At 43.6% G+C, this 26,365-nt stretch overlaps 1 protein-coding gene across 24 annotated transcripts in view; it reads left to right on the top strand.

Moving 5' to 3' along the window:
* Positions 1–26,365, top strand: part of DTNA (dystrobrevin alpha) — a 230,317-nt gene that overhangs the window by 32,342 nt on the left and 171,610 nt on the right. For 4 of the 24 annotated variants that reach the window (XM_082043793.1, XM_082043792.1, XM_082043809.1 and 1 more), the window contains exon 1: positions 14,738–14,819. The exons of 3 other annotated variants lie outside the window; for them this stretch is intronic. Coding sequence is in view for 1 of the 21 variants with exons in the window: in XM_082043810.1 (XP_081899936.1) it covers positions 14,803–14,819 (17 nt within the window). In the remaining 20 variants the exon portion in view is untranslated. Of the gene's footprint in view, positions 1–14,670; positions 14,820–26,365 lie in introns of those variants that run through there. 17 more of the 24 variants (XM_082043799.1, XM_082043797.1, XM_082043795.1 and 14 more) reach the window with 9 other exon arrangements.

The raw sequence follows: 26,365 nt of genomic DNA, 5'->3' as shown, positions 1-26,365 counted from the left end.
AATTCATACAGAGGAAATAATGACAAATAATGTAGGAGGAGGATTTCCAGTTTTTCAAGGCCCGAAGTGATGATATTATATAGAGATTTATATTTTTATTAAGCAAAATCATGGTGTTTCAAGAACATCTCCATTGCATACAAGCTTGAGTATACATGAAAAAAATCATTATCAAGATTACGTACCTGAATTTCTTTTAAAAAAATGATTATACAGGATTGGAAAATAACATTTAGCACTATAGCTGGAGGAACCTATAGTAGAAAGGTAATACCTGACCATGTGGAAGGTCCTTAAAGCAGACTGTATGTTGTCCACTGCCAGTGTAAACGGAAAGGAGAAGCATTTTTCAAGTAAAGAAAACACCTGGGATATCATCCTTAAGAATCTGGAGCAATAGAATTTCTAGTTCTGCGGGATGGTCATTATTTGTAACTGCTTTGTGGCTGCATCCCTGTCCTGCTGCACCAGCCCTGCTCACTACCTGACTCTTGGTTTCATGGGGAAGGTGGAAAGTGTATCAGCCTGCGATCCAGGTTTTGCAGTCAGCAGCAGAGAACACTGAACGATTGTCTTCCTCTCCTTTCCAAACCTATGGACTGAATCAATTTTATAGTTTCCTGCCATTCCCAGTGAGCAGGGAGAGGGCTCGTGCCAGGGCTCTGCGGGCAAAGAGCTTGTGCAATGGATCTATTACCTAGCCAGGGGAACTACAAATAAAGTTGCTTTTCATGTAACTATACAGATTAATCCAGGGAGGGCTCCTCTGTGGTCAGCCATGGCGCAAGAACTCAGTGATAATCCTGAAACAGAAAGGAACCTTCAGGTTCTGAGGGTTACGTGCTCATTTACCTTGTGCCACTGAGGCTTCCAGCTGACTCTGACTAAGTAGATTCGTGCTCAGAAACATGTCTTAGGGAGGAACCCTGAGTACGTTTTGTATGTCTAGCCGTAAGGCATAAGGTAAGAAGCAGTATTGCCTGCTCAGTTGTGTCTCTGAAGTAATGATACAGTAGTGAAATTTTGGCAGAGGGGGTTACCATGCCAGGTACCCCATGTCCTCATGGTCCTCCATGCTGAGGAATCCTCAGTTTCTTAGAAGGGTTGTATCTTATTCTACAAAGTTGCGTGAATGGTGCTGTAGAAATGAAGTATTTTTAACATATTGTATCGAGAAAGGGCTTGGCATCATCACCAATTAGTTTTGGTTACCTCACGACGCAAGGCAAGATGTCCCTGCATGCCTGTGGGGGAGAAACATGGGGCTAGTTTTGCCCTGGATAGGCAAAAATCCAAAAGTCCAAATTAGAAGTGCAGGTGAACGTCTTTCAACACAGGGTACATTTTAATACCCCCTGTTATCTTTAAGAGATCTTCACTTTTGCCTCCCTTGTGCCTTTGTAGTCTTACTTCAGTCTCTCCTGGTAGCTCAGTTCCATTCCCAGAGGTGTGAAATGAATAAATCCAAACATGCTCTATTTAGACTTCTACCCCATGGCCAGCACAGCCAATACGGCATTTCGGAGATGGAGGGAAGTGAGCCACATTTGCTCGTGGAAAAAAGAACGAACTGCAGCAATACAATGACGTAAGGTTTATCCTGCAGGTTCACCTCAGGTTACAACCGGATCTAATTCAGCATGCGCTTGTCAGTACAGCTTAGTTCAGCTAAACCAAGGAAATACAGTTCAATTCTGCATACAGCTAACTCCCACATAAAGCATCAAAACCTTTCCAATCTCATTTTTTATTGCAGGTGTTTGTTTTTTTTTTTTTTTCTTTTTTTTTCTTTTTAAATTTGAAGAGCTGTTGGGCCTGAATAATGTGGATTTTTTTATCTGTCTGGTACCAAATTGAAGTAATTCTATGAATTTAAAGAACCATCTCAAAGTAAGCAGGAGAATCACACATTTAAAGAAGATGTTCCCACACGTCAGATGCTAATGAGGTCACCCAGGAGAATGTTGCTGTTTGGGGCCTCTGCTTGTCCTCGGGGCGCCTTTTCTCACTGGGAAAAGGTCCTGCAATGCAATCTTAATCTAGAGCATGTTTTGAAATAGCTCTTTGAGCTAGAGATGTGCTAAACTGCTTCTTTGTTTTCGTCTTAGTAGACTCTGAGAAATGAACTGCATAAATTTCACAGCAGTGAGGGTTTTTTTGATATCTGTAATGATTTTACAATTTGACTGTTATATCACACTGTAGTGACAAGTTTCATCAGCCAGAAGACCCCTGCAACTCCCAGAACCGCACACTAGAAATCCAGTTTGTATTGAACGTGTCAAGCAACTCAAAGAACCGAAATGATGTATCTTGGCCTGAATCTAGGCCAAAGTGGTTTTACACACCAAAGCAAGTAGAGTTTGATGTATGCTTGCTGCTTTCATCTTCAAGTGCTGCTAGCTACTGGCAGTCAGAGCAAAAAATGGTTTAGAAAGCAAAGTTTTCTGGTGCACTCCCACGGCTGTAATCTTTTTTCCTTAAACAAAAGTGTCAGACAGAAATCTCTTGATTGAACTTCAGTGCTAACCAAACATTGGTGTGTTGGATCTGACCCAGCACATTGTTCCTGACAGCGCTCAGGAACTGGCCAGTCAACAGTTGTGGAATAATGTGACAAAAGGGGGATTTTCTTAATCCTTGGGGATTCCCCTTAAGGGGAATGTCTTAATCCTTGACATTTAATCATTGCTTGTGTCAGGAAGTATAAATGTTTGTCTTCTATTGCTTAAAAAAAGCAAGGTTCATTAAGGATTATATTCGTTCTTTTTAAAACAAATGAGCTTCTAATGGGAACATGCAGGAATTCATTAACAATCTAATGAATATTTTTTTTATGGTCCTTTTTGGTCCCAATTATATTATGCTGCAGACAGCTCCACAGGGTAAACTATGCTTTAAGTTTAAAGAGGTAGAACAAAATTTTCCTTAATCTCTTTTAAATTTGCCTCTCGGTTTTAAACTCCCTGTTTAACTTTTCTTCCATATCTCATTAGTTATTTTGTCTTTTGGCTGCAATGTATTCTTTTTCTTCTGTTACAAGAAAATAAGTAAAAATGTTTAATTTCCCTTCTTTTTACTATTTATAATTTTCATACACCTATTGTACATAAATCATCTCCTCATTTGCCTCCACCCCAAACAAAAATGGGTCTTTCTTCATACAGCTGATATCCCGAGTCTCCTGGTTGTTTATGCTCCCAGGGTCTGCACCATTTCTGTGGCTGCTTTTTTACGTAGCCACGTGGCCAGCACTGCCTGTAGCCGTCCCGATTCACAGCTCTTTCATTTTGTTTGCTTAGGTGGAGAGAGTTTCCGCGTACCCCCTTGAATCTCGAGCGATAGGCTTGACATTGCCAGCGTCATCAGAAGTGGTACGAGCCGGATTTCAAACAGGTGGCAGCGTCGTGCTGCTGTCACAGGGGATGAGATCATACATCCATTCTGTCGCCGTGATGGATTTGTCTAACTCTCTCCAACTCAGGCTGACTTTGATCCCATATAATGAAAAGCCTTAAAATAGAAAGTGGAAGGGAACGGAGAGGAGCTTTAATTATTTACTGGCTAGGTTGAATCCATACCTTTTGTAAAGAGACTTCTTTTGTTGTTTTCTGGTCTATTCAGTTTTCATTAAGCCAAATTTAAATCTTTGTGCTCAGCCTCGATTCAGATTATGGGTCTGATTCAAGAGGCTTTTCAAGGAAGATGTGTTTTTTCTTTGACTTAGTTATTTTTTCCGTTTTTCCATTTACTAAATGGAATAAAAATGTTGCCTAAACACTTTTCAAAATTTTAGCCGCAGTAGTGCTAGGAGGTCCCAGCTCAAAGTGTTAGTTGCTCTAAGCACCTTGTGAGGTGACACACATGATAAAGCCCCTGAAGGCTGGGTAGACAAAACAGATGAGAAGTGAGAAGGAGGAAGTAAATTTGTAAATTCCCAAATTCCCCAAACAAATCTGGGGCAGAGCTGAGACCTGATCAGGTCTCCTGCCACTGCTAGTGTGGTGTTTAACCACAAGCCCACGCTGCCCTGGCGTGTTCACCCCTCGGGTACCGTGACTCTCTGCATTTCGGGCCGGTATTCAGAGACTCACAGAATGTTAGGGATTGGAAGGGACCTCGAAAGATCATCTAGTCCAATCCCCCTGCTGGAGCAGGAACACCTAGATGAGGTTACACAGGAAGGCGTCCAGGCGGGTTTTGAATGTCTCCAGGGAAGGAGACTCCACAACTTCCCTGGGCAGCCTGTTCCAGTGTCCTGTCACCCTCACTGTGGAGAAGTTTCTTCTCATATTGAAGTGGAACCTCCTTCAGCTTGTACCCATTGCCCCTTGTCCAGTCATTCGTTGTCACTGAGAAGAGCCTGGGTCCATCCTTGTGACACTCACCCTTTACATATTTATAAACATGAATGAGGTCACCCCTCAGTCTCCTGCAGGCTAAAGAGCCCCAGCTCCCTCAGCCTTTCCTCATAAGGGAGATGCTCCACTCCCTTAATCATCTTTGTGGCTCTCAGCTACAAAAGCGCTTCCCCATCATCCTGAACATTTTGATAATGCATCTTTGCCCTTCTCTCGAAACAGCAGAGGTGTCATCTCCGTCATTGCACAGGAGGAGTTAATGCAGGGGTGAGTACAGCTCCTTGGTGAGCCTTGTGCCCTGGCAGGTGGTGCAGAGGGACACCAGGTGCCATCCCAAACCATTCCCTTTTTCAGGAGGCTGGATTGTGCCTCCCGAGGGCATGAGGAGGGCAGGGCAGATGGGCTTTTGGTGCACTGCTTCCTCACATCATTGCGCTTGCAACCAGAAACAACCTTGCAGTTACCTCTGTAGTCTTAAGCAAAAAGCCTGCTTGATTTATTTTGGAAGCCAGTGTCTTCATAGTGTGCGTGGCTGGGAAATCTGCATGCCTGAGTTGAAGCATGAGGAACCCCAGCACCTATCAATATCACTGCATCCATGGCTCCTTCACAGACATAGACAGTAATGTGAAAGATAGTGGTGGTTCAGAGAAATGTCCTTGCTTTATCCTCACCCTCTCAGTGCCTGTGGATACATTACCAGACTACCGTACATAGGGGAAAACATGCCTTTAATAGTTCTGTCTCAGCTGCTGTTAATTTGATTTCCCTCAGGTAGTCAGTGTTTAGTAACAAGGTCCCGGAACAAGACTTTTAGTAGCAAGAAATACAAAATAATTTGCACTGTAATGTGCATATGCTGCACTGTATGTGCAGCATATGCTGCTCCTAACAAAGCAAGGAAATAATTTCTTTTATTTGGGGATAAACATGATGAATTCAGAGGGATGGGAGGAAGTGCTGTTGTAAGGAGCATGTTTATTCAAAGTAGCTTTGTGATATCTGACAGCAAGTAGATTATGCCCAGGCTTGTGCTCAGTCTCTGTGCCACACGCATTCTGTAGTTGTGGCCTGTTTGTCATGACACTTCACAGGACAATGTCAAAATAATTCGTAATGTTATTGGATTACTACAGATAAAATATTTCTGAATATCTCAGCTTTCCTGTGGAAGTTGTTAGTTTAGTTTATATTTTCAACTCCATTCCAGCTTCTTCCAGGTAAACTGAGCAAGTATGAATTAGGGACATTGTGTCAGTCCTGAGGCCCAACTATATTTGTTTGCATTTATGTAAATCTACACTAGTGCCTTTGAAAAGATGTCCTAAATCATCAGGTCCCATTGTATTGCTGGAGCAATTTAGGGATGGGATGTTTCAGCAGGACTCAATACTGCTCTAGCATTCATTCTAATACTACTGTAGTATTGCATGGCCCATGTAGCTTTGCAGAAACTAAAATCGAACAATTTAGAGCAGAATTAGGTCATGACCAAGTGCATTTGAAAATGCCATGCTAATTATTCACAACTTGAAAATTACTGAATGAGTTTCTTCCAAGTTTGCTCTGTTCCATAGATCCCATTGACATTTAAATGTAATTCACTTTATCACCGTGTTATATCATAAATTCCGGTTTCCGGTATTTTAATTAGCTGGTAGATGTTCTGTAATGTAGAAGGAAATTATACTTGGGGCATGGAGAAAACAGGGAATGCGGTTACTCTGTTAACATTGTCTTTCTGGAATTGACTGATTAATTTTTTAAATTTTATATTGTATTAGGAAGGTGTTGGGGTTTTTTGTTTGTTTTCCTAGTAAAAATGATCTAAACTTCCTGAAATTCTCCAGAAGGTTTAAGATGAGTATATGACTAGTCTTTCAAAGACCTCATGTTGCATTTCAGCTTTTCAGACTTTCATAATCTCTTTTATTATGGAAAGTGTCCGCTTTTCTTGAAGGTGCTGATTCTCCTCATCATTCCTCCTTATTCTGATGAGTGTGCACTTTCTCAGGGTAAGTGCTTGAGAGGGATTTCTTCCTTCAAGATGTTTTCTACTCTAGTTTGAATTTCCATAAATCAGTGCTAAAAGCAAAATGTGGAGTAACTGAAATATTGCTCTGAAGGTCACAAAATGCACATTGTAATGTTTGAGCATTTGAAAAATACGCATTTTTCTTGAGGTACAAGTTTTCCTTATGTTCAAATAAATGTTTTCATGGCAGCTGTGAATGTCTCTTGTAGGTGGTACCCAGTGCTGCCAATTTCTCAGCCCTCAGAAATAGCGTACATAGCGTGATTATTAAGTGGAGTTGTGTTTGAGTGGTCATGGCTTAAAAAATCCTCATTCTCTCCGACAATCAGATTATTAATTCCCACATGATTAATTGACTCCATAAGCTATTTTTCCCCTTTCCCCTTCTTTTGCCTGTGCGTTATGTTCTTGAAGTTGAGTGTGTTTTCCAAGGGTGTTTTCCCTCCCCGGTGCTGCCTGCATTGCCTGCAGCCCTGCTTGGGGAGCTTCTTGGGCCTCCCTCTGCGGCTCATCCTGACACTCATCCATCTCATGAGATGAGATCATTATCTAAATATGTGTTACGAAGCGAGACGATCATGTGTAAGAAGAGGCGTTATTTTCCTGTACCGTTCCAGAAGCATAAGGGTAACACCGATGGGTACAGAGCACAAGAGGTTTGATATGTTAAATGCACAAAGGCCCATGTCGTGCCATCTCCTCAGTGTGGTGGTGGTTTATCCCTCACCGGCCTCGACTTCATCCCTTTCCCAGGTCTGTCTGGGTCTGTGTTATCTGCAGATCACTTGCAGAAAGCTGCCAGCCATCCCTTATCCCAGCTTCTTGCGTAGACATTTGGGATTTCTCCACAGGATGGGTACAGCAGAGGGAGCAGTAGGACAAGCTTCTCCCAGGCTCTCTCACCCTGTGTAGTCTCACCCGCCTGATCTAACCTCCCCTTCTGTCCCTACCCGTGCCCCCAGCAGCACTGAGACCCCCAAGCCTGAGGGGTCTGTGTGCCCGTGGGGTCAGGACAAAGTGGGGAGGACAGGGGCTGTGTGGCTGAGACGCCCCCCAGCCCCTGCAGAGCACTGATGCGTTTGAGAGAGCAAGTCAGACGCTGCTTGCTTTTACATAACTGACCTGATGGGATTTGTGGTGTTGGCCTATATGCTAATGTTCCAGCTCTCATTAGCAGTTTCTGAGACTTCTGGGCCTCCTTCTGCGTTCTTGCTGTTTATTTTTTTCTTAAAGAAAAAAGGAATTCCTGTTTTTTTCACCAAGGTTTTCATCTGGAGGGTTGAATAAAGTGAGTTTTATTTTAGAGCAGAAGGGTTTTTTGGTGGGATGTGCGATGAATGAAAGGGGACTGTTCCTACCTTTGGCTCAACTGAGCAGAGAATCTATCTTATAGATTATCCTTTTCCAGTTCTGACAAAAGTTTGTGTGTCACTCCAGCCACATTCATGTCTGCCTGCATGCAAACTTCTGGCACTGGCCAAATTTCCACGAAAGGCCAGTGGTTCTCTGTCCAGGCAAATATAAATACATAATGTTTGTGGCGTATTTATGAAATAACTTACTGTAAACCTTCTTTGGTGCAAAATATAACGCTGCAATGAAACCATGGTGTTGGAATGAGACAGGATAACAGAGCCATTTCCATAACAAGAATCTTCAATTCATGTCATAATTTCAGGAATAAGGACATTAATTTCAGGAGAAAATTGTGACAAGACAAATTTTGATGTTGCAGTCTTTATTTTCACAAACATTTCAGTTATTCTTTTTGGGAACAGGCTGCAATGAGCTCTCTTAATTAGCAGTCTTTGTTACCTTTTGTATTCTCAGTGAAGCCTTCAAAGCAGTAGACCAGGGGTGTCCAACTCATTTTCACCAGGAGCAGCACCAGCCTCACGGTTGCCTTCAAAGGGCCAAATGTAATTTTAGGACTGTATAAATGTAATTACTCCTACATTTATACATTCGGCCCTTTGAAGGCAACTGTGAGGCTGATGCGGCTCCTGGTGAAAATGAGTTGGACACCCCTGCAGTCGGGGGTTCTTACCACTGAGAAGACAAAGAGCATCTCATGCTGGAGCAAAGGTTGTGTTGGGAACCTTTGTAGCTGGCATGTGGGGTGTTTGTTTTCTTTTCTTTCTGAGTTTGGCTTTGTAAGGAACAATGATATTATGTTTGTCTCTCACACTTCTGGCCACAGCCAATAGTTTTGGACTCATCAAACAACTTCTGCTAAATTTAACATAAGGAAAGAAATCTCAGCTATACCAATTCTCTTTGACTGTGGGGAAGTGGGATTCCAGGTAGCACCCCAATAAGGACGGGACAGGCCACATTCCCACCTTTCAGCAGCTCCCACATGTGCTGGCTGGTCAGTCTGGACCAGCTGCACCACCTGCTCGCTGCTTTTTCCCCAGGCAGGGACAAAGTACAAACAGGTGTGTGGAAGGGAGCGGGAGTACTGGTTAGCACAACACCTGGAAGAAGGACAGCCGTGGGGGGCTGGGAAAATTAAAAGGATTGTTGTGGAGATGGTGGTGCAGGTTGGTTGTGTGGTACATGAAAGGAAGCTGAAAGTGCAGGTGGGCAACGCTCATGTCCTGTGGGGTAGTGCAAGTTGAGAGGAAAGGGGGATTACTGTCATTTGGAACAGTAAATAACAAAGAATAGTAAATCCTTAGGAAAACAATCTTCATTAGATGTACTGCTCACCAGGCAACTTTAATGAACTGTAGCTGTCATTTCAAACCTTTCAAGTTCAGCCTGTTTTCAGATAAGGAACTAATAGTGAATCGTACAGCCTTTTTATTTATCCGTGAGCGCCATCAGGCAAGGAAAACCTTCCAGTTTTCAGCACTATGTGGGATTAGGTTTACCAGTCTTTTTTTTTTTTTAATTATTTTTAGAAAAAATATTTTTCCTTTCAATGTAGTAAAATTAAACCATTTACCTACAAAACTTATTTTTGCTGATCAATTTGGACATCTAACAAAAAGAGTAGTCTTTTTCCTGTATTTAGTGTTTGTGTTAAAGATAAATTGAAGCAGAATTGTTCTAATTCTCTTCTAAGGTATTTTTCAAGTAAACTTGAAAATGCATCTGGTAGATAATGATTTGATTTTACAGAGAACAAGGCAAGTGCACAGAGTTCTTCATAAGTTGCTTAATTGCTGATAATTAGTGTTCATACTTTGTATGTAGAAAAATAAATCCAAAGTCTTTATATCCTGGATCTTGTAGATGTCATGTGCATATATATAGGGATAAACACCCGTTCAGACTACGGGTTTATCCACAAAACTCTAGCAAACTATAAATACAAGACATACAAAAAAGGAAATAAATGTTTATTTTCTTTATTCAGTGAAATGGGTTGACTGAAAATAGAGTTTGTTTCTGAAGCTTAGGTGCATGACCATGGACATTCTCCCTTTTTCCCATGTAGCTTGGATCACAGAAACATAGAAAATAAAACCAGAAAAGACAGCACAGAAAACCCTCTGTTGCTGCAAAACTGCTCACCGAGTATGTACCAAATGCATTCCACATTTACTTAATGCTTAACGAGAATTCAAGCAATTTGAATATATTTTGCAAATAGTGGAGCTAACCCATCTGAATGCCTTTAGTCACTGAGCTTCCTGCCATTATCCAGTGAGCCTCCTTGAAAACAGCAGGAGGATTAGACTTCGCGAGGAGCGTGTTGGAATAAATGTCTCGGGAGCAGTCGGGCTCAGTGTTGGGGGGCCAGGGCAGTGTTTTCTCCACGTGAGCCCATCTCAGTCCCCTGGGTTTCCTTCCAGAGCAAACGTACCCCGCTGTGCTGGAGGCTGCACTGTGGGGACAGCAGGGCAGGGGATGCTGGGGACTGTAACCGAGAGCCCCCAAACCTGCCAGCTACAGCAGCTCTTCCCAGTCTCTCCCAGGGAAAAAAAAGTGGTAAATGGGAGAGAAGCAACTTGTGGGTCAACGCTTGGCCAATCCCTGTCTGTTGGACCACGCTGGAGAGGGCTCGTGGTGTAACCACGCAGCTGAGGAGCCATGGCTGGAGGAAGGCCAGGGGGATGACGGGTGTGTAGATGGAGTAATGCTGAATAAAGTCAGTGTGCTGCATCCACTGTGACAGGCGGGAACTGCCTGCCTGTCGAGGTGATGGTAGTCTCCAACAAACGCATGCTGAAATAATCTGCAGAGGTTGACGAGATCATTCCTAAGGGCAGGAAAGGCCAATGGCACCCTGGGGTATATTAGAAGTGGGGTGGTTAGTAGGTCCACAGAGGGTCTCCTTCCCCTCTACTCTGCCCTGGTGAGACCACATCTGGAATATTGTGTCCAGTTCTGGGCCCCTCAGTTCCAGAAGGACAGGGAACTGCTGGAGAGAGTCCAGCACAGGGCAACAAAGATGATTAAGGGAGTGGAGCATCTCCCTTATGAAGAAAGGCTGAGGGAGCTGGGTCTCTTTAGCCTGGAGGAGACTGAGGGGTGACCTCATTCATGTTTATAAATATGTAAAGGCTGAGTGTCACGAGGATGGAGCCAGGCTCTTCTCGGTGACAACCAATGATAGGAAAAGAGGCAGTGGGTACAAGCTGCAACACAGGAGGTTCCACTTAAACGTCAAACTTCTTCACAGTGAACGTGACAGAGCACTGGAACAGGCTGCCCAGGGAGGTTGTGGAGTCTCCTTCTCTGCAGACATTCAAAACCCGCCTGGACACCTTCTTGTGTAACCTCATCTAGGTGTTCCTACTCCGGCAGGGGGATTGGACTAGATGATCTTTCAAGGTCCATTCCAATCCCGAACATTCTGTGATTCTGTGAAATATTCTGAGTAAGAGCTAGAAGGACTGAGCCCATAGGGTAGAAGACATTGCCTGTCCCAGTAAGCCCAAATGTTGAGACTGCCAAAACAGATGAGTTCAAGACACTGACAGGCAAGGGAAAACAAAGAGCAAATTCTGTGCACTTTAAAAATAGCTGAACGTGAAGGGACAGACCATGCCTTTTAGGCACTGGGCTAAATTGGGAATGGGTAGGAAGTCACATGTCCTCAAACATGTTACATATTTACACTTGTCACTGGTACCAAATTACTCTCCCCTCCCCCCTGCTCCCTTCACCTCTCCACTCTCATTCCAGCTCCACCTCCTCCACAACAACTTGCTGTTAATACGTATTCATAGATCTTGAATGTAATGCCACACAGGTCCCTGATCTATTACATTTGGTGATCGGTTTTGAACAACAGAGCCTGCTGAGAAAGAATAGTATTCTCTCTCACAGCTGTAGTAAATGTCTCCCGGCTGTACACTTTGCATTGCATGTTGGACACTGATATTATAGCACATCTCTTCATCTGAGGAAACTGGACACCTCTCTTCTCTTTTGGCTTGTGTGATCCAGTTTTTGGACATACGACCTCTGACTGTCCCATTCATGGGAATAGGATCATGCTGCCCATGTTGACATGAAAAGTTTCCCAGTAATTTCCAGAATCCTGTTCTCCAAAGCTCCACCCCCCACTTACTGTTAAATTTATAAATAACCTCTTAAGAGACATGGGAAGTAAACACTTCAAGTGTTCTTTTAGAGGATCCAAACCCCAGTCTCTTTTTCCCCCATATCTAGTAAGGGAAATACAAAAGTTTACATAAAATTGTGGAGGTGCTTCTGTGGATTTCCCTGCCTTTGTTTTCCCCCACACTTAAGCACTCTCTAGAGGTAGGCTGGAGTCCTAGAAACAGCTCAGTCTTAATCCTTCCTGTTCATGACTTCACTTCTGAATCACCACATTTGTCCATCACACCTTCTTCCACGGGGAGCTTCTTCCTTCCTTCCTTCCTTGTTGCCCTAATTAAAAAGGAGCCCTCAGCCACAAAAGCACAACTTTTCTTTGTTCTTTCCCTTTTGTTCTCTGAGCAACTGAAACACTGTGCTTTTTAAGACCTAATGTTAACACTGGGTCTCTGTTTCTAGTGATTATCTGCCCTTCAAGTCTGACATCGTTACAAAACAATTGAAAAAAACCCCCACAAAACAACAACTTGATCTGAGGCATAATATTCTCATTGCATTATACGAAGTTTCTGTGGCTCAGTGACTTTCTCTGCTCCGAGACATCTGTAAGCTGGAAGTGTTAGAGGTGGCTCTATTGGGAAGCAGTCCCAGGCAGCCTTCTTGCAATTCACTGCAGCTCCTAAAACCGAGTAACTAACACATTCCTTGAACCAGTGTATCAGCAATACAGAGTTTTACGACCTGAGGCAAAGGAGAAGTGAAGTGACTTCTTCCCTGTCTGGTAGGAAATCCATAGCATGTTTTTCTCTTGCTGGAGTTTTTAAAGTGCTCTGGAAGGCAGACATTAAATATACTGAGGTCTGGCTCTGCAAATAGTAGCAAAGGTTAGTGATTCAAAAGAAATGTTTTCACTTTTCAGGAGTTGTCAGCTGGTTTATTCTTTAATATTTGTATGTTGCTGGCAACTTTTCCAGGTCCACGAACCTGAGCTAACTTCAGGTTAAGAGAAGCTCTTGCCTTCCTGCCTGTGGGACTGACCATGAAAATGGCTGTGGAGTTACTGTTTTTATCAAAGTTTATATCTATATTTTATATCTGTGTTCCCAAACACGTATTTATATGTATGCTATCAAATAGCATCATGAAGAGTAGCTGGCAGGCAGTGAAATGAACGAATACTCCATGTGCACTGAGACACAGGCCTTTGGATCATTCTTGTATCCCCCTTTATGCCTTTTCAAGTTTAAGCTGTTTCCTACGTTAGCCTGAATTAAATGCATGATTACTTTTACTACTAACCAGTCCAGCTTCTCAACACTGGAGCTCTAAAAAGTGTAATGCCTCATCAAACAGGGCATTGGCAAGGCATTTATAAACCATGTTTTTAGCTAAGGGATTTTGGGCACAGCTGGACCTGTCCCCCTTCCCCTGCCTCCATCCCTGGGTACAAACCCCTCTCAGCAGCAGCTCAAAGACTGAAGAGTGTAGACCAGAGACATTTACCATGTTATTCTCTTTGAATTGGTGTGACTGTCAATTGATACTTTACGGTTTCAATTGAAAGTGTTCAATAATTCATATGTTTTACATACGGTCTTGTGGCTTGTCCCATTCCCACCCATGCCTGAGATAAGGCAGTCTTGATGGCGAGCAGCTTTCAACTGAATGTGCATTTACAAATAACAAACAGGGGTGCTTCAAAAGGCTGATATTAAGAGCCAGGGGTTTGTGTCAACACTAAAAAGACTCCTGAAGTCTCTGGCAGTAATACTGACTTTCTGGGTTACATGGAAGGACTTTTATTTTTTCTCCAATCACCTCAAATGCTGCCATTAATCAGTAGTCTCGTTATTTCAGACTCTGACTTCTGAGCAACAATGCATTGTTATTGTAAGGAGCCACAGATTTATTAAGAGTGGATGCTAAGAAGCTTTGTGTTTAAGATCTGGTAAAATCTTCTTCCTTTTTTTTTTTTTTTTTTCTTTTATATGCCATTCCTCAGTAAAGCCCTCTGCACAAGTGCTGTAAACATCCAAATATGAGTCTCTGTGGAAGCCTGATAGGACAGGTGAAATGCTTCTTTGCTCCTTCCCCCCGGAGCCCTCACTCCCCTCAGGCTGGTTGGCTTTGGACTCCCCCTGTTCCCAAGGTGACTCAGTCAGTGACTCCGGGATTCAGACCCACAGCACTTTGCCTACTTGGGCACAAGCAGTAATTTCGGGTGCCTCCGCACCGACCATCAGCAGTTCCTGCCGGAGCCGTTTGGCCAAGGCGACCGCGCCGAGCCTCCCGCAGGGCTCCGGGGGGGCTGCTGGCGGGGACAGGGGGCTCCGGCGGGGACAGGGCGTCTGGTGGGGACGGGGAGATGCTGGCGGGGACAGGGGGCTCCGGCGGGGACAGGGGGCTCGGGCGGGGACAGGGGGCTCCGGCGGGGACGGGGGGCTGCCGGGAAGCCGCGGTGGGAAGTCGGTGAAATCGCGCCTGCCAAAGCCTCTGTGTGCGTGTCTGTGGCTGTGCCTGGCAGAGAGGGGAGGTGGGGATGGGGGAGATGGGGGCGGAGTGGCAGGCTTGGGGGAGAGGGAGGGAAGGAGGAAGAGAGGGAGGGAAGTAGAAGGGGAGGGTGCCCGGGTGCCTGCGATTGGTAAAGCTCCGCAAAGGCATCTGCCAGCGGGACTTCAGAGGAATGTGAAACCAAATCATTTACAAGTTAAAGATAGACACAGAACACGCAGCGTCTTGAGCCAGGGTTTAAATTCGTCCCTCTCCGCCTGGCTTCTCGCAAAGCTCTGCTTGTCAGCTTGCCTCTGTCTCCTCTTAGCGGCTCTAATATTCCCTTAAAAATAACACCATTCTGGATTCTTTGGAATTACTAAAGTGGCAAAAGAGATCATGGTGCAGACTATAGGGTAAGTAGGAAGCTTGCTTTTGCAGACATTTGCTAGGCTGGTTCCTGTGGGCTTTGATTCTGCTTTCAGAGCACTCGGCAGTGCCTGTAGGATCGGGTAGATGTTCACATAGTGCTTTCCCCTTGTGATTTATTCCCCCCTCTTTTTCCCATACGGATTATTTTAACCTTATTCCTCAGTGAAGTGTTAACTCACAAGTTTACTTGTCTTGGTGTACCTAGGGAGTCTTGAGTTTTACTGATCTTACCATTGCAGTTTTGAGTACTGTTTTCTTGGCAGCTGAATTTTGTTATATACCTTTGCTCTTCATTAGTGGGATATTACAAAGTTGAAAAGCGAGTTGTTTTTCACGTTGGAGAGGATGTAATCGATGTTTTTGCTTGCTTCTTTGGCCATGGTTTCACTCACCTGCTGTTTCCTCATGTGTGAATTTGATTACAGCACAGGGTTAATTAAATTTAACCTTTTTATTTGTTTGTTCCCAAATGGTGCTGTTACTTGGTATTTGGGTTTGATTTTTTTTAAACCTTTTGACACTTTTTTTTTGCTCTGAACAAAGTCTTTTTAGCAGTAATTAAAACATGTGCACATTCCCCTGTGTAGTGTTCACTTTTAAACAGTGAGTTTGTGAGTAAAAAGAAGATTCAGGCTGTCATGTTCTTCCTACAACTTATCAGAAGTAATTTCAACATCTAGAAGATGTATCACGTCATTGATCAATGGTATTTTCAGACTCTTTGTTATTGCTGGTGAAGTCGTGGTGTTCCTGTGACCAAAAGGATTTTGAAGTATCAGAAACTGAGTGGAAAGTTAGCTGTAATATTTGTGATATCGAGAGAACTTGTATTCTTAGAGTTTCATCTAAATCTGTGCTTTGAATGAGAATTGCCTAAATGCCAGCATCGTTTTTACCATTTATTCTGGGCACACGTGTTTTACACTCATAGTAGAGGAGCTCCTTATTTTGGATTTGGTGACAGTTCACCCAGACATGCTCAGAATTCCTGACGTGTTAGTACTGCCTGTAATAACCAGAGGAAGTAGGTGCTGTCTGTGGATAACTAAAACGCCTAACATTTTTGGTTATAGATATCAGTGCCGAAGAGACTCGCGTAATGTCAGTCTGTGTGTTGCAAAGTATGTGGAACTGGATGAACTAAAATAGAAATGTGTCCCCTGTTTGAAGGGAAGATGGTGCATCAGGTGTTTTGTTATCTTTCTTCCGTTTGTTTGAGCTCATCCCTATTGATCAGCATGCCCAAATTGTGCAAAACATCTGGTTAAATTTGGGTGTGCAACTCTATGAAGTGTTTTTGGTGTGTTTGAACACCAGGGGTGGAGAAGAAGGAAATATATACCCTTTAAGGTAAATCTGGAGAAGAAAAACTGCAGGGGTGAGAAATGACATTCAAGCCAATTCTCTTATAGTTTGTACTAGTCAGGTGTTACTTTAACAAGCTCAGACTAGCTAAGCACTTCAGCCCCATGCTAGATTTCCAGGCCAACAGTTACTTACGTTAAGGTATCACTGTAGTATTTGTTTTGATGTTGAAGTGGAAGAGCTTAGAGGATGAAATGTGTCACGATGAACAAAAAATTGCAGAGGGTCTTAGCAGAGCTGGGATTAGTTTCTGGCTCTCACAAAGGATCCTGTGCAGCTTCAGGCAAGTCGTGTGAGCTCTCAGGGGCCCTGCAAACCAGAAGGGGGTGGAAATACCTTTGTTACTTTTCTGCGTTAGCTAGATAGCAGTTCCTCCGGCTAGGCATCAACTCTGATAAGGCTTGGTACAATAGGCTTCTGTTTTCAGATGACACTCACCCTCCCCTGGCAAAAGGCAGGAGGAAGAATCCACAGACTTGGAAGCAGAGGTTTGCTACACCTTTTATAAGCTTCCTAAACTGAAAGAGAAAAATACACTGATGTTCAGAGGTGAGCAGAAAATAGAATTAATGTTCCATGGGAAATTCCTGAGTCAGTTCAAAGTTAAATTGCATTTCCCTACCACAGTGTATTGCTTTTCAGAAGTTATAGTTCAGGAGCATGATGTTCCCATTTCATTATCTTGAGACCTTCTCCCATAATTAAATGTCCAAGAGGCACGGAAGAGCTTTGTCAGAAGGAAACCTGCTTTATGTTCTGGGAAGTGAAGCTGCCTCAAAAACCTTGTTCCTGGAGGGGAATAAGCATCTGACCCAGGAGCATGGAGTTCCCAGGGTAAGGAACTACACTGTGGTATTGGATTGACTTTAAAAAAAATATATATTCCAGTGTATCTAATCCACCTGAAAGAACATCTTCCAACTGTCCTAGCAGTAAATGGAAAATCGTAGCAAACTGATATTTTCATGCAGAAGACATTGCTGTAGTTGACGCAGTTTGTATATTATTATAATGTTGCCATATTTTCTGAAACAAAAAATCCTTGACCAGCTGTTAGGGTGAATTTTGCACTGCTGGCGTGAATATGGTACCACATGGGTTCAGTGATGAAGGTATCACACAGCAGCTCAATACTGCTGAGGCTTTGGGTGAAGGTGTGGTAGCTTTGTCAAGGCAGGAGACTCTCTCTCCTCTCTCTCCTCTCTCTCCTCTCTCTCCTCTCTCTCCTCTCTCTCCTCTCTCTCCTCTCTCTCCTCTCTCTCCTCTCTCTCCTCTCTCTCCTCTCTCTCCTCTCTCTCCTCTCTCTCCTCTCTCTCCTCTCTCTCCTCTCTCTCCTCTCTCTCCTCTCTCTCCTCTCTCTCCTCTCTCTCCTCTCTCTCCTCTCTCTCCTCTCTCTCCTCTCTCTCCTCTCTCTCCTCTCTCTCCTCTCTCTCTCTCCTCTTGTAACAACGTGTTCCTGGAGGTGGTGACACCCTTTTCTCCTGGACTTGATCTCCTGGACTTCTTGGCTCACTGCAGCCTTCCCTTCCCTCTCTCCCATTTCCCAGGACCCCCACTAAACCCACACTGAGGAGAGATGGAGAAGTGCTGCTGGGACAGAAGGGATGGGAGGGTGAAAAAACACCTACCCCCAGCTCCTGTCTCTTGCTGCTGCAGAGAGAGGAGAGATAAGGAAGCCCTGGTCTTCAGGGAGATCAAGCAGGGGACAGATCACTGATGAGGGGAGCACAGTCCTACAGCTGAAGCATTGATGCCCCCTGGTTTCGGGTGCTGTTTGAATGTTTGAGGTGCTGCTCTGCTGCTGGAGCAGTGTCCGTCACCAGTGTGTGTCACGCTTTCCTGCCCCAAGGAGCCGACAGTTGGGTGTCACTTAGGGACAAGCCCTGCTTCGTCATGGCTAGTAGCACGTCTGCTTCTGGATCAGGCAGGTCACAGTCCCTCCCTTTCCATTACCGTTAAGATGTAAGTGACTTAGTCACAAGAGCTCAGAAAAATCGTGATTTTCAAGGTGAAAATAGGTTTGCAAATTTTTTCCTTTAATAAACCTCGCGCTTCTTTCTCTATAAACCCCGCTAAAACCAGTGGCGGGGATACACATATGGATGTTAAAATCCTTTATAGTTATTGAATGTAGTTCCCTCTTTCCCTCTCTCTCCTTCTCTCCTTCCCTTCCTTTCTGTCATGATCATTTTTTCCTTTGCAAATCTCTGTTTCTAGCCTCATTTTCAAGCTTTTTGCAGTGATCATTCTGCCAAAAATAAGAAAACGGGGGTGTCATCAGGAACCAGTTGGTAAAGAGTTTAAGGACTGTTTCCCCATGGTTCCCTGACAATGTGCTGGCATTTTTTCTGAGCTCAAAAGTACATAGAAACAGCTCACGGTGACATGATTTCCTTTGGGTCCTAATGAATCTGCTCCCAGCGACAACAGCTGATTTGTTTTGGCAGAGTATGACAGTCAATGCCTTATACGATACAGCATGCTGTAGAAAGCCTCAAGTCTGTAATTTTGTAATTCTATAATAAAAGAACCCTCCAAAACACCCACAACTAAAACTAACGCCATTAAGATGTCCTATGCAGTTGTGTTATCACCCCTGAGTCCATGACTGGAAACCCAGGGAAGCTGCCAGTCGGAGTGGTGTCCAACCTCCTGTACTTATTATTGATTCTGGCTCCTGGTGCATCAGGGAACAAAGTACTTCCTGAGCTAATTATTACTGTATGAAGCGACTTTACCTGGAAACACAACGGTACTTCCCACTAATAGGATGCTTAAAAATGCATCTAATTGCAGCTGCGGTAGATGAGAGAATGCCTGATACCTCATAGTCTCGGGAAAACCATCCTCCCTGCCCAGGGGGCATAACAGGAAGCCAAGTTTTACAGTATCTTTCCTATGTCTGAACCAATTGTGTGGCCTCTTGCTGCATTTGGCTACAAAACCTGAATTGGGAATTGTACTCTGAGTAATAAAGAAGAGATCGGAAGGCAGTGGAAATAATGAATCTTTATTTATTAATCTATTTCTTGTCATGGCGGTAGCTGTTTGCTGAACATAACCTTCCCTTGGGCGATGGGGGGAGCAGGTCGGTGTCTGTGCCCATGATCTTTGACAAGCCGTGCAGGGGGCTCTGGTGTCCTTTTTTGAGAACAGGGACGGCGATACTTGCCCAGTTCTGTGAAGTACTTTAAGATCAAGGGATGAAAAGAGGTACTTAAGTGCTGCATTCTGATTTTCTTTTATATCTTCTCTAAGGATAAGACTACTCTGGTTTGAAATAACCTCCTTGTAAATTTGTAAGAACATTTGTATGTGGTGGAACCTAAAGGAAAAAAAAAAAAGAAGAGAGAAATGAAGCAGAGATGGAAAAGTGTGTGAGCAAGTAGGCTTTAAAAATTTATTGACAACTTGCGACTAGTTCTTTTAAACATAATGAAAGTAAGTACAGGCAAAGCACAGAATAACATGCTTGGAGTGAAGTTGTCCTTGAGTACTCATTACAGTTGTGGATAGAATTAGTTAGTAATCTTAGGCTTTCCTGCTGCATTTTTAAAATACACCATTCAACAAAAATATATGCTTTCTAATAATTGCTACCTTTTCAGTCTATGTGCATTTGTAATGTGACATTCTTCTTGGAAGAAGATCAGGAAATGCTTTTGATTCTTTCCAGATTTATAAAGCAATGATAGTTTGACTATCATATGTTTCTGCCTTCCCCCTTTGTTTTGTACACAACTCATTTATATTGGTTTAAGAGAGCCACTGTATCATTTTAGTGATACGGAAATGTAATCCATTCCCTGGTTTTAGATTATTCTTTTTTCCTCGTAAATTGAGTTCTGAATCACTAACTTTACATCTAAAAAATGCTTTAAATTACAAGGACTATACAGTGGTTAAAACATTTTTAACTTTTGAGTTGATACTTTTGAAATCTTACCACTGTTTTAACATGGAGTCTTGACTAATTTGTGTAACTGAAAGCTTCTTCACCTACTTGAGAAATTAAATTTCATCTTGGAGAGCTGGACAGACTCTTACAGATTAGAATGTAGGAAAAAAGGCACATCATAGATCCAAGTTTGAAAGTGTTTATCATGGTATTTGATGTGTATTTTTAATTACAATTACAAATATTTCACTTTTCTTTGAATACACACAAACAAAACGTGTTTCCAAACAGATCAAACAGATTTCCAAAAAGATCAAACAAAATGCAAAGTGTTTTATTGTTTTATTTTTGTCCTTAAAAATTTGATCAATTTGCATGTCTTATTAGGGAAAATAAATCACATCAGTTTAATGCAGGTACAAATTGTATTATGCTGGTACAGGAATGCAAGGAGACCTTAACAGAGCTGAGAGTCAAGCCATGTACTCTGCCAGGCTATTCTGTAAACAGGTCACAGAATCACAGAATGTCAGGGATTGGAAGGGACCTCGAAAGATCACCTTGTCCAATCCCCCTGCCGGAGCGGGAACACCTAGATGAGGTTACACAGGAATGTGTCCAGATGGGTTTTGAATGTCTCCAGAGAAGGAGACTCCACAGCCTCCCTGGGCAGCCTGTTCCAGTGCTCTGTCACCCTCACCGAGAAGAAGTTTCCTCTCATATTGAAGTGGAACCTCCTGCGTTCCAGTTTATACCCATTGCCCCTTGTCTTATCATTGGTTGTCACCGAGAAGAGCCTGGCTCCCTCCTTGTGACACTCACTCTTTACATATTTATAAACATTAATGAGGTCACCCCTCAGTCTCCTCTTCTCCAAGCTAAAGAGCCCCAGCTCCCTCAGTCTTTCCTCATAACGGAGATGCTCCACTCCCTTAATCATCTAGTCAACGTGGCTTCACCAAGGTGAAGTCATGCTTAACCAACCTCATAGCCTTTTATAACCAGGTAGATAGATAATGGCAAAGCAGTGGATGTCATGGGTTTCTTTTAAAAAAATCCACTTCTGGTAAAGCCAACTATCACGTTACTTCCCGTACAACCGATTCTGCATCTTGGCTTCCCACCTCTCTCTGCCACCTGCCAGGCTCTTGGTATTGCTCTTTACCCCAACCTCCAAGTTGTCTTCCCTCTAAATCCAGCCATAGCGTTGGGTGAATTTTTGGCTGACCCATGGAACACACGGTCACAGCGACCAGGGCAGGCTGGCAGCTCACCCAGAGGTGGTGATTCTGCAGAAGCGCTTGCTCCATCTCCTGCATTCGCCCACAGAGTCTCATCTGGGGAGGAAATTTCTGGAGGAGACACATGTTCAAGTACAAGCAGTTGCGTGTGGTTTGCACGCAGCCCCCTGAGCACATCTCCCATAGACCCATGTCAGGTCAAAACAGAAGTCATCAGCGAGGTGGAGACCTTTCTGTCCTTTGCCTGCCAGAGCAATCGCTTCATAAGCTCTGAAGCTCCCTGTGAACCAGCAGTGGAGGGGGATGAAGTACGCCTTTTATTAATAAGTTCAATGGCTGTTTGCTGATAGCAGCAGAAAGATATCACTTGTACTTGCTTGCCAGATTTCAAGTATTTGTGTGAAAGCATGGGAAAATTAATGCTTTTCAACGAAAGAATGATAAAGGATTTTTTTTAACACAGGTAAAACTATTTCTTTTCAATAACTTTAGCTTTGAAAATTGCTGAAAATATTTAAATAATACATTCAGCTTGGCTCTAATGTCTGGTATGTAAAATTTCAGGTCAAGCATGAAATTTAGCAGAACAACTGAAAAAAGTTTTGTAGTAGGAAGTGGGTGTAAGCGGAGGAAACTTGCTAAGATGATGATGGCAAGAAGGAATTGTGTGAGTCTAGGAGATAGTAAATACAATTTCAGAAATCATACAGCTAAATAAATAAACTAGATAGCTGATGGTTGAAAAGAATCCAAGCAAATGTAAGTTCTTAATCTATATTAAATCTGTTGATGTATTCCTAAATAGAATAGTGTTAGAGTTTAAGCCTTTTTTAAAAATAGTTTTCAGGCTTAGGTGAGCTCTTGGCAAGACGGTGTGTTTTCACTGAAAAGTGAATAGGTGTCTGCTGAGAGTCACACAGTTACTCATAACTTGGTGGTAACTTGGACTGAATGGGCCTAATCTTTGTTATTACACCATTTAATATCCGTTCACATTGAAACAGTGTATTCTCTACAAAAGAGGCATAAAGTAAGTAGATAGACTGATTATTTTTCAAGCCACTCACTTTTCGTGAAAGTAGAAATAAATGCCTTGTGTACAAAGCCTCGGCTTTTGTAACTGTGCACGTGAAGTACTAAATAAGTCATCCCTGTGTTACGTTCAAGAGAAACTGAGCTTTGCAAGGAAGCAGCCTCAGAGTAGTCAGGTCTGGCCATATCTATTTCACAGGTCATTAGTCCTGTCCTTTCTCTGTTGTACACCACCATAGATGGCTGCTTGGGCTTGTATTAGACCTGACTACATCTACTGACAGACTCAATATTGAGCAAGGAAATAAAATTAGATATCTCAGCCTTGGAATAAATAATCTTAATTGTTTTTCCACTCTGCCCCTGTCAGATAGAGCAGGCAAATAAAAAGAGGGGAAGGTTATGTAAATATTGGCCCGGTCCTTGCTGGATTTGCGGTATTTTTCACTGTGTGCTAATTAAGAACTACACACAACGCGATGCCTTTCGTGAGGTGGCGTTGCCAGGGCACACCTGGCGTGAGCGGTGAGGTGAGCAGTAGTGGTGTGGAGCTCCAGAGGGTTCACTGAGCTGTGGGAACAACTGGTGGGACAGCAACCCTTCAGGAAGGAGCGGGGGCTGCGTGGATCTCCAGTTGAACATGAGTTGGTGATGTTGAGCTGTTGCACAACAGAAAGGAAACAAAGCAGAGCACAGTACTGGGATGCTTATGGGAGTACAGCCTTCGGGGAGTCATCACCATGCTAGTGAGCGCTCAGCTGGAGCCCGGTGTTTGGTTTGAAGTGCTGCTCTTCAAGAAAGCCCCATCCACTTTGGAAGTGGAGAGGAGGGAAGTCAAAATGACAAGAGATCCAGAGGACATGCCCCCAGGGATAAAACTTGAAGGTTGCTTTGCCTACAGAAGAGCAGCCTGCTGGGGAGCTGGTGGGAGACAGGCAGATTTTCAAGCACAGGTAGCACTGAACAGGTTGTTGTAAAGAGGAGGTCAGTGATCTCTTTTCTGTGCAGTAGACAAAGAGAAACGGGTCTCAAGTGAAGCAAGAAAGATGAGGTAAACCCTGGGAAAATGTTATCCCTGAATACAGTGCCAATGGATCTTGTGGAGTCTCCATCACTGTGGGTGTTAGGAATGGCTTTAATAAACACGAGTGAAGGGTATCTGACTATCTCACCGTGGGAGGTGGATTGCATATCTTTTCTGCCATCCTTAGCATTTGGTGATACTGGTGATAGTGCTGCACATGGAATTATTTTTCTTAATAAAAGATGTGTTGTCTAAATTCTGGTTGGAAAGATCTCTCTGCAGTGTGGGATACATTTTGCTGAGGTGCAGAAGCACTTAATCATCATGTAATTTCCTCATTTTGAAATGTTCCTTAGGTAAGTGGTTAAAACATGAACAGCTGGCTTTGCATTTCAGCTCTGATATCGTTGTCCTGAAATACTTGGGGACATCACTCTGTCAGCTGGCACTTGACAGTCCATCCTAAATTTGAAATGTGTAATTGGATTCTTAGGATGAAATCTGAGTCCCTTTTGAAGTCATGGGGTTTTATAGGGTAAAAATTTCACACTGAGGACAAGAGTGGTGCCCACTTGAACGTGCTTAGCTTTACTGTCCTAGGCAGGCCTGTTGTTTTCGGGATGAGGATATGAGGAGTGGGTTGTAAGAGTGTGTAACCTTTGCTATGGCAAACGCTTGCAGAAGGGGCCTTTGGAGTGCTTGTGTGGGTGAGTGAGAGTTTACAATGGGCATTACGTGAGGTGAATTAATTATTTTTTCCTTTTTTCAGATGTCAGCAAAACTAATTTACACCATCTGTTCTAAAATAGAGAGGAGAGAGGTGGTCAGTAAAAAAGCAACACCAATTTTGGTTTTAAAATTTCGTTTTCTAAGACTTTAGGCATTGTGTATTTTCTTTTGTGTAGTGTCATTTTTTTCCCCTTTTTCTGTTTTGGGGAAGGCAGTTCTCCTATGAAATGTATTTTTTTTGCCAATGGTCTTTAATTTGCATTTAGTGTTCAGATAGCTAGAACTACAAGTTAAATGTTTCTCTAGCTGCTGGTTAATCCATATCGATGAAATGCAGGCAGAGAAGTCTCCAGGTGCTGTGAATTGTAATAGTTCCACTGAAAATACTCTGGCTTTGTTTATCCCAGTATTAATTCAAAGCAAGTTCACTGTTCACAGTGTAGCTACTTTAGATTTAGAGTAGACGATAGTCAGAATTTTGCCCTCAAAAAGAGGTCACGTTGATGTAAAAGCTTGATGTCAATCTCAGAGCTGAGAGTTAAAATTTTGTGCCTCGTAACGTGTTGTTGCATTTCACATCCAGATTGCTTTGCAGGCTTGTCTTAACTGTGCAGTGACGTGCCCTGTGTGGGAACTGCATGCATGTACCCAAGGCTAGAATAAACCCACAAGGAAGCACGAAGCCCAGACTTGAGGATCACCAATATATCAGTTGTTAATAACCTTACAAGTTTGTTATATCTAACACTAGAAACATAATTAAATTGGAATTATTTGAAACTGCCATTAGGGGGAAGAGGGTGGAGGAAAACAGATTCATCCTCACAACATCATGTCTTCATTGACCTACTTACAGTAGGGGAGAAAATGTGTCCCTTCACGTTAGAGCGGAATAGGTTTGTTCAGCAATTTTATAATGCAACTGTGCAAGGGAAAACTGGCTTTCCTAGCCACTCCAGGAGGATTTGGAAAGGAGAGTAATGTTATTTCACACACTTAGTATTAAGATGTGTAAGTTCCTGTCCAAGGTATAATGTTATCAATCGATTTGGCAGAAAGTGCTATGACTTGAAAAAAAAAAAAAAGAAAAGATGGAAAAATGAGACTTGTATTCAGAGGTGAGAGGAAGAGGGCTGTGCGTGGGCTGCAGCCGTGCAGAGGAAGCATCTTCATCTTCCCTGATGCAAAGTCCCTTCTGTCCCCGAGACTGCTGGGCCCCCTGCCTGGCATCCCCTGCATCTGAGCAGCCCGGCTGTTGGCACGCTGAAGGGAATGGCCGCAGCCTGCTTTCGCTTCAGCAGGAGTTCCTGGCGTGCTTCACATCAGACACTTACTGAGGTGCATGAACGGATGGCAAAGGGCCTGGCCCCGTTGAGCTGCGCAAACCAGCACTGACACTGAGCCTCTGACACCACACTAGTGTGGGCGCGCAGCCCTCGGGACTGCTGGGCTCAAGGCACAGAGTCACAGAATGGTTGGGGTTGGAAGGGGCCTCTATAGATCATCTAGTCCAACCCACCTGCTAAAGCAGTTTCACCTAGAGTAGGTCACACAGGAATGTGTCCAGGTGGGGTTTGAATGTCTCCAGAGAAGGAGACTCCACAGCCTCTCTGGGCAGCCTGTTCCAGTGCTCTGGCACTCTCACAGTAAAGAAGTTTCTCCTCATATTCAGATGGAACCTCCTGTGCTTCAGTCTGTGCCCATTGTCTCCCACCCTGTTGCCGGGCACCACCGAAAGAAGTCTGATCCCATCCTCTTGACACCCACCCTTGAGATATTTATAAACATTGATGAGATCCCCTCTCAGCCTTCTCTTCTCCAGACTGAACAGACCCAGCTCTCTCAGTCTCTCCTTATAAGCAAGATGCTCCAGACCTCAGATCATCTTCATAGCCTGCCGCTGGACTCCCTCCAGTAATTCCTTTTCCTTCTTAAACTGGGGAGCCCAGAACCAGACACAGTACTCAGATGTGGCCTCACCAGGGCAGAGGAGAGAGTGAGGATAACCCCCCTTGACCTGCTGGTCACACTTTTCGTAATGCACCCCAGGATACTGTTGACCTTCTTGGCTGCAGGGCACATTGCTGCAGAGGAGTCCTGAATGTGGGTATGTGGTACAGCACTGCCTCTGCGCATCCGGTGCCGGGCAAGGTCACTGAGCAGGGGGACACGGCTGCAGAGCCCACAGCACCTAAAATACCGCCAGAGAGAAATCCCAGGTGCTCTCACTTTCCACATCTG

This window comes from Streptopelia decaocto (genome assembly GCF_964273445.1).
Source record: "Streptopelia decaocto genome assembly, chromosome: 2".
NCBI lineage: Eukaryota > Metazoa > Chordata > Aves > Columbiformes > Columbidae > Streptopelia > Streptopelia decaocto.
This window is presented reverse-complemented; position numbering and strand designations above follow the sequence as displayed.